The following is a 15,966-nucleotide window of genomic DNA, read 5'->3' on the forward strand; positions in this document are numbered from 1 at the left end:
TTGATCTTTAGGTCTATAAAATAATAAAACATAAGTTTTTTCTACATTTCAGAAAATCCATGATCATTAGTGGTCTTTTCAAGTATTGGGTGTTTTTTTTTTTTTAGGTCTGTTTAATGTCTTTTTCATTACTATCTATCCCTGTTATGCCCTCTTCTACCTCCACCCCCCACAATCACCGTGCTGTTGTTCATCTCCTTGAGTCCTTTTCTTTTTTGCTCCGTTCTTGCATCCCCCTAACCTCCCTCCCGGGCTGTCAGCCTGTTCTCCTTGAGTCCGTCTCCATTTGGCTTGTTCATTCGATTCCACATACGAGTGACATCATATGGTATTTGTCTTTCTCTGCCTGTTTTATTTCACTCAGCATAGTATTCTCCATGTCCATCCACTATTACAAAGGATACAATTTTCTTTTTTATTTTTAGTGCCAAGTACTCTTCCATTGAGTATATGTCCCATAGTTGTTTTATCCACTCATCTACTGACGGACACTTGGGCTGCTTCCAAAACTTGACAATTGTAAATAACACTGCAGTGAACATAGGGTGTTTATATTCTTTCAAATTAGTGTTTTATGCTTCCTTGGATAAATTCCCAGAAGTGGAATTGCTAGGTCATGAGGCAGATCCATTTTTAATTTTTTGAGGTATCTCCATACTGCTTTCTACAGTGGCTGTATAAATCTGCATTGCAACCAACAGTGCAAAAGGGTTCCCCTTTCTCCCCATCCTCACCAGCTCTTGCCGTTTATTGATTTATTGATGACAGCCATTCTGACTGGGGTGAAGCCATATCTCATCGTGGTTTTAATTTGCATTTATCTTACGATTAGTGACATTAAGCATTTCTTCATATGTCTATTGGCCATCTGTATGTACTCTTTGGAGAAGCGTCTCTTCTGATCCTTCACCCATTTTTTAATTAAATCATTGAGGGTGTTTTGGTATTGAGTTTTGTAAGTTCTTTATCAATTTTATATATTAACCCCTATTCAAATGAATCAGTGAATATGTTCTCCTATTCTGTGGGTTGTCTTTGCATTTTGATTGTTTTTTTGGTGTGATACAGTCCCATTTGTTTTTTTCTTTTGTTTCCCTTGCCTAGGGAGATATATCCAATAAAATATTGTTATGAACAATGTCCAAGATTTTGCTGCCTGTGTTTTCTTCTAGGATGTTTATAGTTTCAGATCTAACATTTAAGTCTTTGATCCATTTTTAACTTATTTTTGTGTGCTGTGTAAGAAGGTGGTCTAGTTTGATTTTTCTGCATGTATCTGTCCCATTTTCCCAACACCATTTATTGAATAAACTATCTTTAGCCCATTGTATGTGTTGCTTCCTTTGTTAAGTATAAATTGATCATAACAGTGTGGATTTATTTCTGTGCTCTCTATTTTGTCCATTGAACTGTCTTTTTATGCCAGTATCATGCTGTTTTGATTGCTGTGGACATTTAGTATAGTTTAATATTAGATAGCACGATTCCTCCAACTTTGTTCTTTCTCAAGATCACTGGTTTTTGAGGGGCCTTTTTTGGTGCCATGTAAATTTTTGAAATATTGGTTCTCGTTCTGTGAAATATGTAATTGGAATCTTGATAGGAATTGTGTTGAATCTATAGAATGCTTTGAGTATTATGGATATTTTAATGATGTTAATTCTTCCTATCCATGCACACGGTATGTGCTTCCATTTATTTGTATCTTCAGTTTCTTTCTTCAGTATCGTAGTCTTCTGTGTATAGGTCTTTTACATTCTTGGTTAGATTTATTTGTAGGTATTTTGTTCTTTTTGAAACAATTGTGAATGAGATTGTTTTCTTAATATCTTTTTCTGATAGTTCATTATTGGCATATAAAAATGCAGCTGATTTCTGGATATTAATTTTGTATCCTGCTACTTTTACTGAATTCATTTATTGGTTGTAGTATTTTCTGGGTGGAATCTTTAGTGTTCTCTATGTGCAATATCATGTCATCTGTAAATGATGACAGTTTTACCTGTTCCTTTCCAATTTGGGTGCCTTTTATTTTTACTTTTTGTCTGATTGCTACGGCTAGGATTTCCCATACTATGTTCAGTAGGAAAGGTCAAAGTGGACATCCCTCTGTTGTTCCTGATCTTAAGGGGAGCACTTGAAGTTTTTGCCCTTTCAATACGATGTTACTAGTGGTTTTGTCATATATGGCCTTTATTATATGTGGGTATGTTCTCTCTATTCCCATATTGCTGAGAGTTTTTATCATAAATGGGCACTGGATTTTATCAAATTTTTTGCATCTATTGATATGATCATGTGGTTTTATCCTTCATTTTGTTTATTTGGTGAATCATACTTATTGATTTGTGAGTGTTGTACCAACCTTGTATTCCCTGTGTAAATTCCATTTGATTATAGTGTATACTCTCTTTGATATATTGCTGTAGTTGGTTTGCTAATATTTTGTTGAGGATTTTAACATTTATGTTTATCAGGGATTATCGCCTATAATTTTTTTGATGTTTTTAGCTTTTTTTGTAATTAGGATAATTCTGGCCTTATAAAGTGAGCTTGGGAGTCTTCACACCTCTTGGATTTTTTGGAGTAGTTTGAGAAGAATGGGTGTTAGTTCATCTCAGAATGTTTTGTAAAATTCACCTGTGAAACCATGTGGTCCAAGGGCTTTTTTTGTTGGGAGTTTTTGGAATACTGCTTCATTTTCATTAGTTGCAATCTGTCTATTCAGATTCTCTGATTATTCCTGACTTACTTTTGGAAGATTGGATGTTTCTAGGAATTTATCCACTTTTATTCAGGTTGTCCAATTTGTTGTCATATAGTCGTTCAGGATATTTTCTTATAGTCCTTTGTATTTCTTTGTCATCAGTTGTTATTTTTCCTCTTTGATTTCTGATTTTATTCAGGTCCTCTCTGTCTCTTTCTTGATGAGTTTGGTTAAAGGTTTGCCAGTTGTGTTCAGAATTATATTCTATTTCATTTTTCCCTGTTGTCATTTTTATTGTCATTCCCTTCCTTCTACTCACTCTGGGCTTTGTTTGTTCTTTATCAAGTTCCTTTAAGTATAAAGTTTGTTTATTTTAGCTTTTTCTTATTTATTGAGATAGGCCTATAATGCTATGAATTTCCGTCTTAAGACGGAAAGGTTTCTGTGTATATCAGATTTGGGTTTGTTGTGTTCTAATTGTCATTTGATTTCTTCCTTGATGTCATTGTTGACCCATTAATTCAGGGGTGTCAAGCTCCTTTTCACTGGGAGCCACTTCAGCCTCGAGGCTCCCTTCAAAGGGCTGAATGTAATTTTAGGACTGTAACAAATTTAACTACTCCTTAACAGTTAAGCAAGAGCTCAGCGCTGCCACCGGGTAGAAACAAGGCGAAGGGCCAGATTTAGCCCATAGGCCTTGTGTTTACCACCTGTGCATTAATTGTTTAATAACATGTTATTTAGCTTCTATATCTTCGTGTATTTTTTAGTTTTCTTCTTTTGATTGATTTTTAGTTTCATAGCATTGTGGTTAGAGAACATGCTGGATAAGATTTCAGTCTTCTTAAATTTATTGAGATTGTTTTGTGTTCTAACATGTCGTATCCTAGAAAACATTCCATGTGCACTTGAAAGGAATGTATTTCTGCTGCTTTGGGGTGAAAGGCTCTGAAGATACCAAGTTTACCTTGGTGGAGATCACGGCTGATCTGAGAGATAACAAGCAAACTCTTTAAAATATCGTTGCATATATCGGGTACATAGGTTCAAGGTCATGAGTAGCTGTGTGTTTGTATGTGATTAATGTCGAAGCCATCAATTTGATTACAACACATTTCATAGAGGTGTGTGATAATTCAATAGTAAGTTGTATCTAGATACACTATGTACTAAGAAGTAAGTACTGGTGGTTTTTTTGTTTTTGAATTTCTAAGTCTGTATTGTGTGTTTTTTTTATTTTCCATTGAAAATGGCTTGAAAAATATATCAATTCAATAATCTATGAGATGTTGAATAACTTTAGCAAATACTACTCAGGTCTTATGGTGAGAATGATAGAGTCGAATGTGAAAATTAAAGTGATTTAAAATATGAGGATTATGTGGAATTTCATTCAGAAGATTCATATACTGAGCAAGTTATTTCCAGTGAAGAAAGTGAAGATGAATTTGACATGAATGAAGAGTATTTTTTTTTGAAAGGATAAAGAATCAAAATGGAGGAAATGTCCAATAAGAAGACAAATTAGAAAAAAGCCACAGAATGTTTTGTGTCAATTTTTGTTAGTTCAGCCAAACACAAAAAATGCCAAGATAGAACTTGAAACTTTGAACTGCTTTATCACAAATAATACTTTAGACCTAATTGTATTATATGCAAATAAATACATCAATGATATCTTGAACCAGTTTTCCTGAGAAATGGATGCCAAATTGACAAAACTGAATTGAAAGCATTTTTAGGCCTCATATATAGCTGGTTTACATCTCAGAAATTGGCTAAATTTGCAGGATTTATGGGCTACAGACGTTACTGGGGTTTCTTTTTTCCACATTTGAGCACATACTGTTAATGAACACATCTCTCAGATACACATGACCTGTGCTGTAATTTCTTTGACCACAATCTCTGCAGTGCTAAATCTGTTTGACCTAGTTTGCCACTTAAGGCTGTTATTTCCTTGTTGATTTTCCATCTGAAAAATCTATCCATTGAAGTCAGTGGGGTGTTAAAGTCCCCCACAATGACTATATTTCTATTGATCTTTCAGTTTATGTCCATCAACATTTGCTTTACATAATTTCGGTGCTCCTATGTTAGGTGCATAAATGTAAACTAGGGTTATATCCTCTTTTACCCTTTATCTTTATGTAGTGTCCTTTTTTGTCTTTTACTATAGCTTTGGTTTTACAGTCTATTTTGTCAGATATAAGTATTGCTACCCCAGCTTTTTTTTCTCTTCTATTTACATGAAATATCTTTTTCCATCTCTTTACCTTTAGTTTCTGTGTTTATCTTTTGTTCTGACGTGGATCTCTTGAGACAGCATATATATGGGTCTTGTTATCTTACCATTCAGCTACCCTATGCCTTTAGATTGGAGCATTTTAGTCATTTATGTTATTGCCATTTGTTTTCTTAACTATTTTTCTCAGGGTTTTGTTTTCTCCTCCCCCTCCCCCTCCTCCTCTTCCCTCACCTCGCAACCCCTTTAACTTTTGTTGCGATACTATGCCCATGATGTAGGATGTTAGGCTTCATGTTGTTCCAAAGCTCCCTTAAATGCTCCTGATTTTTAAATTCTTTCTTCCTTTTGATGTTTTACTTGGGTGTTTTTTTCTACCTTGTCTTCCAAATTGCTGATTCCATCCTCTGCTTCATCTAACCTACTGTTTATTCCTTCTAGGCTATTACTTATTTCAGTATTACGTTTGTTACTGATTGCTCATTTTTATGGTTTCTGTGTCTTTTTTCATGCTGTTAAGCATCCTTATAATCATTATTCTAAATTCTATCTGATAAATTGCTTGCCTCCATTTCATTTAGCTCTTCTTCTGGAGAATTCTTTTGTTCTTTCATTTGGGGCCAGTATCTTCGTTTTCCTGGTTTGGCTGCCTCTTTGTGTTCATTTCTGACTTAGGTAGTTCTGCAAAGACTCAGGTGCTGACCTATGTCAGATGCTGTCTGTGATTGTCCCTGGGCAACCTGTTTGGAGCACTCAGCAATCCTCATCTTCTGTCTCCCTCTGCTGGGCCTGGGTGTGTGCAGAAAGAACCAGTCTGTTCCTGGAGGCGAGCTTTTACAGCAGTGGGCCTGGGGAAGGGTCCTATAAATTTCAAAACTCCCAGAGATCTGCCTCCTCCTGCAGACTTTCTGTTAGGCTTAACCAGTGAACTTGCCTCCAGCTTTACTCCTCAGCAGCAGGGCTTCAGCTTCACAGGGTAGGGCAGAGTAACTGCTGTGGATGGGGCTGATGCTTCTCCACAGACTGATGCCACTTGTAGGGGAGCGTTCTGCCAAAGAAAGATGGCTTCTGTAGTATATGGAGTGACTCAACATGGGGATCCTGACAGCTGATCCTTCAGCTCTCACCAGAGCCACCAACCCCAACTCTCCTTAATGCGGCTCTAGGCCACTCTGTCCTCCCTCAGCTGGAGCCCAGGGTGAGTGGCTGCATCTCTAGCTGTCTCCTGCTGGCAGACACCCACCCCACTGCTTTTCACAGCCAATGTTATTTAGGTTACTTTCCCACTTCTGGTGTTAGAGGCTGGGGAGCACAGTTTGGGGTTTAGACCCCACACTTCTCAGGGGGAACCCCCTTGGCTGCTGAACTATCCCTCCAGGACTTCAGCTACTGCCCCTGGGACCCCAGCCAGCCTGCTTGCTCATGCTTCTCTGCTCCTTACCAGTCTCGTTTTGGTGAAGTGGTTTATTCCATAATAAGCCCTTGGTTGTAAGGCCTCTCTACAGCTAGTGTTCAGTGTGTTATTCAGGATGATTTTTTATAATTTAGTTGTAATTCCAGTTTGGTCCTGGTAGGACGTAACTTCCACCTACTCTGCTGCCATCTTGGATCAAGTATTTTGTTTTCTCAAAAAGATTAAATTAATTAATTTAGTTTCTCACAAAGAATAGTTTAGTTTAGATCACATCCTGTGAGTTTTTTAAAATTACCTTGTCTGTGTCTATGTGAGTGTGTGCATCTCCATTTCCAAGTTAGTCTGTTCTGCGATGAAATACTAGTTCTGAGTTCAGTAGTAGTTAGCTAGAAAGGTAGGTCTAAAGATTAAATGGTGAAATAAAGGACTGTAATACAGGTTTGAAAACACATGTGAAGGAGCAATCAATTTTGCGTTATGTTAGGAATATGGGGAGGTGATCACCTAATGATTTTTAAGATGGATGACATTTGAGCTGAGTTTTGAAAAATTAGTTCTCTGGGATAATTAGCATTCAGTCTTTATTTTACTTAATTACCCTTCTGTTAAAACTGTACTTATTTTGAAAAGAAAAAGAAACATGTCCCTTATTTCATTTTATCTCTGTGATTCCTGTCCCCTCCCCATAGATTTTGTGTACACGCGCTTTGGAAAAGATGGCTGATATTAGCCTCAAGGAAGTAACCTTAATAGTAGGTGTGGTTACTGCATGCTATTGGAACAGCCTCTTCTGTGGTTTTGTTTTTGATGATGTTTCAGCAATACTGGATAATAAAGACCTACATCCGTCTACACCTTTAAAAACTTTATTTCAGAATGACTTCTGGGGAACCCCTATGTCTGAGGTAAGTAATTACCTTCATAACTACTTTCATATTACTTATAGGAATTTCAGATTTTAAAATATTCTGGTAGTTTATTACTCCTAATTTTTATCACCATTGTCATCATACCAATTAATGAATTAGTGGATTTTTCCTCCTGAATTTTATGAGACATAACATGTTTTTTAAAAAATTGGTAGGAAGTTGAAGATACTATCTTTTTTAAAACAGTACTTTTTTCTTTTCTTGGTTGCGTACCTTGGCTTAATCTTCTTAAAATATATCCGAAAAGCAAATGTGTTAGGAGAAAGATATGTGTAATACAAGTCTGTTTCTGACTCATTGACTTTTTCCTTTCTTGTGAGTGAGCCAAAGAGATGACTACTTGTGATATATTTAACTGTTTGAAAATACATCTAACTTTAAAATAAATTAGACCTTTGTAAACATAGTAAGTACGTATGCCAGTTTTTCTGTAGAAAAAAATGTGATGTATTAAAAATTTTAAATGTGGCATATCTCTTACCTAATAATTAATTTGATATTATATTAAGAACCCAAAAGTTTGTTTCATTTTTATGAGGGTAATTTTACTTTGCCAGATTAAATCCATATTTATTATGTATTGATAAATAATCAGACTATTTTCTTGCAACCCTCCTGTTATCACCCAACTCTAGCCTTTAGAAAAATAAATCTTTTGATAGCAAGGCAAGATTTGTTTTATTATGCAGTCTTTTCTAGACAGTTGATTTCCCCTTGTCCCTTACCATTTAACCCCAGAGACCCTCAGAAGTGTGTCCATTTCCCTATCTTATGACAGTGCCTCTTGTGATTTAATCATGACATCGAGATTTTGACCTGAGAGTTTAGCTGGTTGGATTAAAGGGCTCATGAAAATTATCACACCATGGTACTTGTGATTTTTCTCAGCTTCACAGGTGAAAATTTTGTTCAGAGCACCTATGACAACACACTAAGAAGCAGTAAACTCAGGTGAAATGTATGAACAAATTAGAATAACAATTTATAGTGAGGAGTGTTGCTTCCTCCTATTTTTTTGTTTGTTTTAATACTCACCCAGGGACATGCTTACTGGTTTTTAGAGAGAGGGGGAAAGAAATATCGATTGGCTGTCTCCTGTACAAACCTCGACAGGGGACCGAACCTGCAACCTAGGTATGTGCCCTGACTGGGTATTGAACCTAAGACTTTTTGGCCTGCAGGATGATGTTCCAACTAATTGAGCTACACTGACCAGGACGACTTCCTTGTATTTTCTGATAGGCATGTTCTCTCTCAGTAGGGAAATGTGCTACTAGGGAAAAATTATGCTTGGTAGATGGGTGTCATAAGGTTTCTTGACAAGCCTGGAATTAGCACTTTCATGGGACCTAATAGTTGATTTTATCAAGTAGAGATAGCCTAGAAGCTTGCAAAGGCACAGACTTTTGTGATTAAAGACACATTTTGGACTTAGGACATTCTCCTTGATCTATATGAATACTACCACACTAGGGAATCTTTAGACTCCTCTGGTCCTCTCATTGTTTAGAATAATTCCTTTAGTAAGCCCATTCTTTTGATGTATAATACTCTGTTTATTGATGTTTTTTTTGTATTTGCAACCCTGCTTGCACATAGAATCTGCCTGGGGCACTTTTAAAAAATAAATTACCAAGGCTCTACCCAAACCTATTAATTACATTTATTTCATATTGGGATGCTGACATCAGTATTTTTTATTGTTTTGTCTGTGTGTTCTCTTTCTTGTTACTGTGGGATTTGGCCGGGGGTGGGGGGCAGCGGTGGCAGGAAGGACGTGTGTAAGCTGCCCAGGTGATTGGTACAGCCCTGGTTGAGAACCCCTGACCTATAACAAGCTGCACCCTTCTGGCATTTGGCCTATGAAATACTGTGTTAAGGTAACTTCTGCAGATATCCTGTCACTATGTTTTGCCATCTATATGTAGAGATTCATATTAACAGGGAACTGTGAGCTTATTTTTTCATTATATTTGTTCTTAACGTTTCTATTGCCAATCAATACCATGAATAATTATGTTTAGTATACCTGAATGTAAAATGATCTGAATTGTCTTGTGTTAATGGAACTTGTTGTTTTACTCTATTTTCACAGAGTAAATTTGATATCTAAACTGATTATTATCAACAAGAGTGGAATCTTACTTGAATGGATTATTGATAAATTATATAAATAATTAGTTATATTAATAATTAATCTATATTTAGGTTTTATTACCTATGGCATATACACATCTAATGGACCTAATAAAACAATTGTTTATTCTGCAATTAAAAATACCTATACCCTATCACTTTCTTACTTCATCCTTTCAACTTGCAAATATGTTCTGATAGAACCACAATAATATTTTAGGCACTAAGTGTTTCTAGAGCCTTTTTTGCTTTCTGGTACAAATCATGTCAATTCAGTATGGTTTGTGCTTTAAAAACAATGTTGTATGCCTAAGCTGAAACAAAAAGGATGTAGAGGAATTAGCCAAACAGGAAAGAACATTCTAGGTAGACCTCACTCTTGCTGTGTATGTCGTTAATGCAAACATATTAAAATGTTCCTGATTTCAAAGTGTGTGTTGCTTGTGCTTCCCTTTGTTCTGTAGTAGGGATGAACAGGCTGTAGTCTGCCCAACTATGGTAAGTGGTAGGAGAGCACAGAAGCTGAGTGTGCATTCCTTATATAAAATTATAAGAAATTGCTTTGGTCAGGTGACTCATTTGGTTGGAGCGTCATCCCATACACCAAATCATTGCAGGTTCAATTCCCAGTCAGGGCAGGTACCTAGGTTGTGGGTTCAATCCCTGGTCAGGGTGTGTACAGTGGCAGTTGATCAATGTCTCTCTCCTCCCTCCCCCAAATCAATAAACATTTTTTTAAATGTTCTAAAATTATAAGAAATAACTAAGATTGTATTTTATATATTTTTCATTTGTGTGTTTTATTCTTAAACCTGATTTGATTTTTGTCTCAGAATAAAACTGTTTCTGGTTCAATGTAACTTCTAGTTTATAAAAAAAATTAGTACTTCATATAAAATTTGATTTATTGTTAATGGAAATTATCATAGCAAAGGTGTCTGTTCTCTTATTCTACGAAAGTTTTTGCTCTTGTATTACTCTGTGTAGTATTTGGGGATTTTCAGTTTAATATATTCAGGTTTATACCTCATGGACATGTTTTTCATAAAACAAATAGAAAGTACTTTTTGAGCTATTATTCTTTAAACTGCAGTGGTAAGCATTCTGTTCTTATATTTCCTTCTAAAAATCTAGCCAGCAGTTACATAAATGCTTGTGTTGATAATAGATTGGGGAGCAGTTTTGGAGATAATCCTGTGCTCAAACTTGATTAGTACCACTATTTTTCTACTTTTTAAAAGCTCTTTGTATTTAAGAGGATTTTATATGTTTTTCCTCTACTGTTACTTCTGTGACTACTGTATATCAGAGAGGAAATTGCTTTGTTTGGGGATTAAGGAAATAGGAATCACAGATTATCATTTATCTCTGTGGTAATTGAGGGGCATTTCTCAGCCAGATGTGATACTTTCGTTAATAAATTCAATGATTAGTTTATATACCTCCCCCCAAAGACCAAAGAACTTTAGTAATCAATGATTGTTTGTTCTTTTTAGGAGAGAAGCCATAAGTCTTATCGCCCCTTAACAGTATTGACATTTCGCTTAAATTATCTGTTTAGTGAACTGAAACCAATGTCATATCATCTCCTAAATATGATTTTTCATGCTGTGGTCAGTGTGCTATTTCTTAAAGTCTGCAAACTTTTTCTGGACAACAGAAGCAGTGTGATTGCTTCTTTACTCTTCGCAGTACACCCAGTACATACTGAAGCAGTAAGTGAAACTGTAAATTAAAGTTTGTTTCATTATTTTTTTTTACAAAACCTACACAATGACTACAATGGTATATATATTTAAGAATAGTATTTAACCATGACTTTATTATAGACTTTTAAATTACTGTAATAAGTCCAAACACCCTGGTGCACAGAATCTAACTTTCTATTATGGAAAATTTGAAAATTTTAAATATTTTTGAAACATAAACATTTATTATCAAGAACATGATAAACTTGCTCAAATTTAGTAATGTAACGTATGAATGAATACAATTTTATTATTTGCTTATGTATAAAATGTGTGTGTGTGTGTGTGTGTGTGTGTGTGTATTAATTAGAGGAAAGTTGAGTTGTGTCTCCCACTGTCTTGGACCTTTTGGTATCTAGCATTTTTCCATACATTTACCAAAATGATAGGTTGTTTTAAATTTTACAGTAAGTTCAGAATACTTTAAAGGGAGAGATTTGGTGTTTTATATTTATTTTTTTAGAATTTAAAAGGACTTAAGTTTATTATTTAAACTCTAATTTACAGGCTTATTATGAGATAAAACTTAGTGAATTTCTGATACTTTTGTGTTTTAACAATACTAGTATTTTAAGAAAATATTTAAGAAGTACTTAGCTTTTTCTTTTTTAGATTAAGAACTATACTATATATTATACTATAATTATGTAAGATGTTACCATTGGGGGAAGCTGGGAATAGGGGATCTCTCTACTATTTTTGTAACTTCCTGTCGGTCCATAATTATTTTATAATGGTATTAATTAATAATAAAAGAACTTTAAAGAGTCACTAATACATTTATTTTTATGGGAGATATACAAATTCACCACATGAGGGCACTCAAAGAATATCTAAGAAAGAAACGTGCCCTTGAAAAGCTATGGCAGTTTAGTTTCTCATTAAAGTGCTGTTGCTATTCTGTACAGTTAACAGTTTCAGGATGCTCCTCATTAATATGATGCCCCCTCCTGTCCATTTCTAGGTAACGGGTGTGGTAGGAAGAGCAGAACTTTTGTCATCTATCTTTTTTCTGGCTGCATTTTTGTCATATACGAAATCAAAAGGACGGAATAATTCCATAGGTAAATGTCTTAACATTTCATTTTTTTTCTGTAGCTGTAAAACTTGACCAGGCAGTTTTCATCTACTTTAGTCCTGCTTATCAAACATCTGCCACACTTGGGGCCTGCCATTATGCGTTGTACTACTTCAGCACGGACATAGGAAAGTATGCAGCATTGTTATGTTAAAATTTCTTGCATGCAGTTTATGTTTTATCATGACTAGCACATTCTCTATGATCTGTTTTTCTTAATTACCCTAGGATATAGGAGTTGTATATTATTCTTAGTTCATTAGAATAATAGCAGATAGAACTAAGTTCATTCTTAGTTCTATCTGCTATTACGTGTAAATGATACAACTACCAGTATTTCAATTGTCTTTCTGTAAATAAATAACACCGCTGAAAGCTGTGGATTATATTATTAGTCAAAATTAAAAGCCTATTAGAATATAGCTTTTATTATGTTTTGATCATAGTTCAGCTATTTGTTGAGTCCCTACCATGTGGCCTACTCTGGTCAGTTTGCACCTTTTAAATCATACTAGCATTTTTTTTTAAACTGGAAAACAAATAGAGGTCACAGTATCCGATAAGAAAACTGAAGCTCAGAACAGTTGCCCAAAGTCACAAGGCGGGTTAGGAGTAAGTCCAGAATTACACTCACAAGTCATTGTTCTTTTATTAGTTACTACTAAGTAGTAGCCATTTAGTTCAAGTTGATGAAGTAGGTTTTTCATTTAAATAGAACTTATGAATATTATGTTGTGAATTTTTAAAAGAATAGTATTGATTTACATGCTTATTAACCTGATTCAGTTTTTAGTCTTTCTTTTAGTAAGAAGGGTACTTTACTTTTCCTAGTAGTTTTCAGTTTCATGTTTTTAATAAATTAGGTGTATTGATATCTATGTGTTAATTTTAGGTATTTGTATTTATTTCAAATTGATGGCTTATTACTTATGACACTCCAGCTTGTAAGTTTAAGTTTCTCTTGCAATTGGCCACCCTACATTTGTTTTAAAAGTTAGTATTTGGGTAGATAATCTTGCACAAAAATTTTTTAGTTTATTTTATACCTCTTAATGTTTTGTTTTGAATATGAACGCATAAATTACTTAAGATATTTAAATACATTTTATAGGTCTTTTGGTTTTTTCTAATATTTATTTATTTTTAGAGAGAGAGAAGGAAGGAAGAAAGAGAGGGAGAGCAACATCAATGTGTGGTTACCTCTTGGGCACCCTCTACTGGGGGCCTGGCCCACAACCCAGACTTGTGCCCTGACAGAATCCAACTGGTGACCCTTTGGTTCACAGGCTGGCGCTCAGCCCACTGAGCCTCACCAGCCAGGGCTATTTAAATACATTTTAAAATATATAGAGCACAAGTCATTGGGAAATAGCATGAATGTGAGTGTATTACAGAATCACAAGTAAAGATTGTTAGTAATGTCTAACTTAAAATATCCTTTTGTGGTGTTAAAAAATTATTTTGTGTAGTTTTATCTTTTTTGTTCTTAAATTGTAGTGTGGACGGCAATTGCATTGACAGTGCTCTTAGTGGCTGTTGCAACATTGTGTAAAGAACAAGGAATAACAGTTGTGGGAATTTGCTGTGTGTACGAAGTATTTATTGCCCAGAAGGTGAGAAGAAATTTAAATTTTTTATGTTATCATTTATCATTATTTGTTTGAGTCTGATTATAATAAACTTATTTTCAAAATGTATTTTCATTATATAAGTCAGTCTGATTGCCAATAATAATACCAAAATTTTACAAGAAACAATCATATTTTATCTCATACTCAGTGAAAATTACTTAACATTTTAGAACCCCTTCAACTTTTTAAAAGCTACTTTTTAAGTTTTATTAATGGAATTATTGAAACTTAAATTGTTAGGAAAGTTGGAATATTTTACAAGATAATTAATTATTGGTTAAGGTTACTGGGTTCAGTTTTATTCATTATCAGTTCCACAAATTGTTTTATATTGATTTTATAGTTACAGTCAGTTTCTATCAAATCTTGTATTTAAAAAGTACTACATTGTTGAAAACATTACAGTATATAGTTATGTATTTAAAACTTTTTTTCTTTTCCAGTATACTTTGCCATCGTTGTGTACTACTGTTGGACACTTTCTCTGTGGGAAGGGTAGTATTCCGTTTTCTATGCTGCAGACATTAATAAAACTCATTGTTTTGATGTTCAGTACACTGTTACTTGTTGTGATTAGAGTCCAGGTTATTCAGTCCCAACTTCCAGTATTCACCAGGTATGAATTTCTGTTTTGTTTTTTTCCATCTTTTTAAAATTAACTTTGGATTTTAAATGACTGTAAATGTTATAGAAATCGTCTTTAGTTTACATTGAGGTTTTTTAACAGCTTGATTGAGTTATAACTAATATTTTTAAGAGCGTGCATATGCTTAAAATATACAAATTAATCAATTTTGAGATATGTATGTACTCATTAAACCAGTCAAGATATTAGGACCCTCAAATTGGTTAAGTATTAAGTCTTCTATATGCTTAGTGATTTTTCTTCTACTTATTTCATTAATTATTGAGAAAAGGATGTTGAAATCTCAGACTATAATTGTAGAATTCTCTTTTTCCTTTAAGTAGAATTAGTTTTCTTTTCTTTTCTTTTTTTTTGCTTTTGTGTTAAAAAGCTCTATTAATACGTGCATGAAGATTTTGGTTTGTAATTTCCTCCTGGTGAATTGATCTCTATATCATTATTAAATGAACTTCTATATCCCAAATAATAGTCTTTATCCTGAAATTTGCATTGCCTTATACTAATTTAGGCTCTTAAAACATATTAATGTAGTTGATGTTACGTAGTTTTTCTTTTTCCATCCTGTTACATTTTATCTGTCTATATTTTTATATTCCAGGCATTTTTTTTGTAAAGTTCATAGAATTGGGTCTTTATTTTTTGTTTGGTCATATTATGTACCTTTTAAAAAATATATTTTATTGATTATGCTATTACAGTTGTCCAATTTCACTCCCTATATTCCCCTCCACCTTGTGTATTCCCTCCCACCCGCATTCCCCCCTTTAGTTCATGTCCATGGGTTATACATGTAAGTTCTTTGACTTATACATTTCCTATACTATTCTTAACCTCCCTCTGTCTTCTACCTACAATTTGTGCTACTTATTCTCTGTACCTTTTCCCCCTTTCTCTCCCCACCCACTCCCCCGCTGATAACCCTCCATGTGATCTCCATTTCTGTGATTCTGTTCCTGTTCTAGTTGTTTGCTTAGTTTGTTTTTGTTTTTTGTTTTAGGTGTGGTTGTTAATAACTCTGAGTTTGCTGTCATTTTACTGTTCATATTTTTTATCCTCTTTTTCTTAGATAAGTCCCTTTAACATTTCACATTATAAGGGCTTAGTGATAATGAACTCTTTTAACTTGATCTTATCTGTGAAGCACTTTATCTGCCCTTCCATTCTAAGTGATAGCTTTGCTGGATAGAGTCTTCTTGGATGTAGGTCCCTGCCTTTCGTGACTTGGAATACTTCTTTCCAGCCCCTTCTTTCCTGTAAGGTCTCTTTTGAAAAATCAGCTGATAGTCTGATAGGAACTCCTTTGTAGGTAACCGTCCCCTTATCTCTTGCTGCTTCTAGGATTCTCTCCTTCATTTTAATCTTGGCTAATGTAATTATGATGTGCCTTTGTGTGTTCCTCCTTGGGTCCAACTTCTTTGGGACTCTCTGAGCT

General features: G+C 34.5%; 1 protein-coding gene across 2 annotated transcripts in view; it reads left to right on the plus strand.

Moving 5' to 3' along the window:
• The window catches only part of TMTC3 (transmembrane O-mannosyltransferase targeting cadherins 3), a 69,978-nt gene that overhangs the window by 19,731 nt on the left and 34,281 nt on the right, over positions 1–15,966 (plus strand). For both annotated transcript variants that reach the window (XM_037064637.1, XM_037064638.1), the window contains exons 2-6: positions 7,056–7,271; positions 10,928–11,146; positions 12,144–12,243; positions 13,755–13,870; positions 14,332–14,504. In XM_037064637.1, the coding sequence (XP_036920532.1) occupies positions 7,083–7,271; positions 10,928–11,146; positions 12,144–12,243; positions 13,755–13,870; positions 14,332–14,504 (797 nt within the window). In that variant the 5' untranslated portion in view covers positions 7,056–7,082. The remainder of the gene's footprint in view (positions 1–7,055; positions 7,272–10,927; positions 11,147–12,143; positions 12,244–13,754; positions 13,871–14,331; positions 14,505–15,966) is intronic.

The sequence above is a fragment of the Sturnira hondurensis genome, unplaced genomic scaffold, assembly GCF_014824575.4.
Source record: "Sturnira hondurensis isolate 20B ecotype Veracruz unplaced genomic scaffold, ASM1482457v3 Scaffold0015509, whole genome shotgun sequence".
NCBI classification, from domain to species: Eukaryota; Metazoa; Chordata; class Mammalia; order Chiroptera; family Phyllostomidae; genus Sturnira; species Sturnira hondurensis.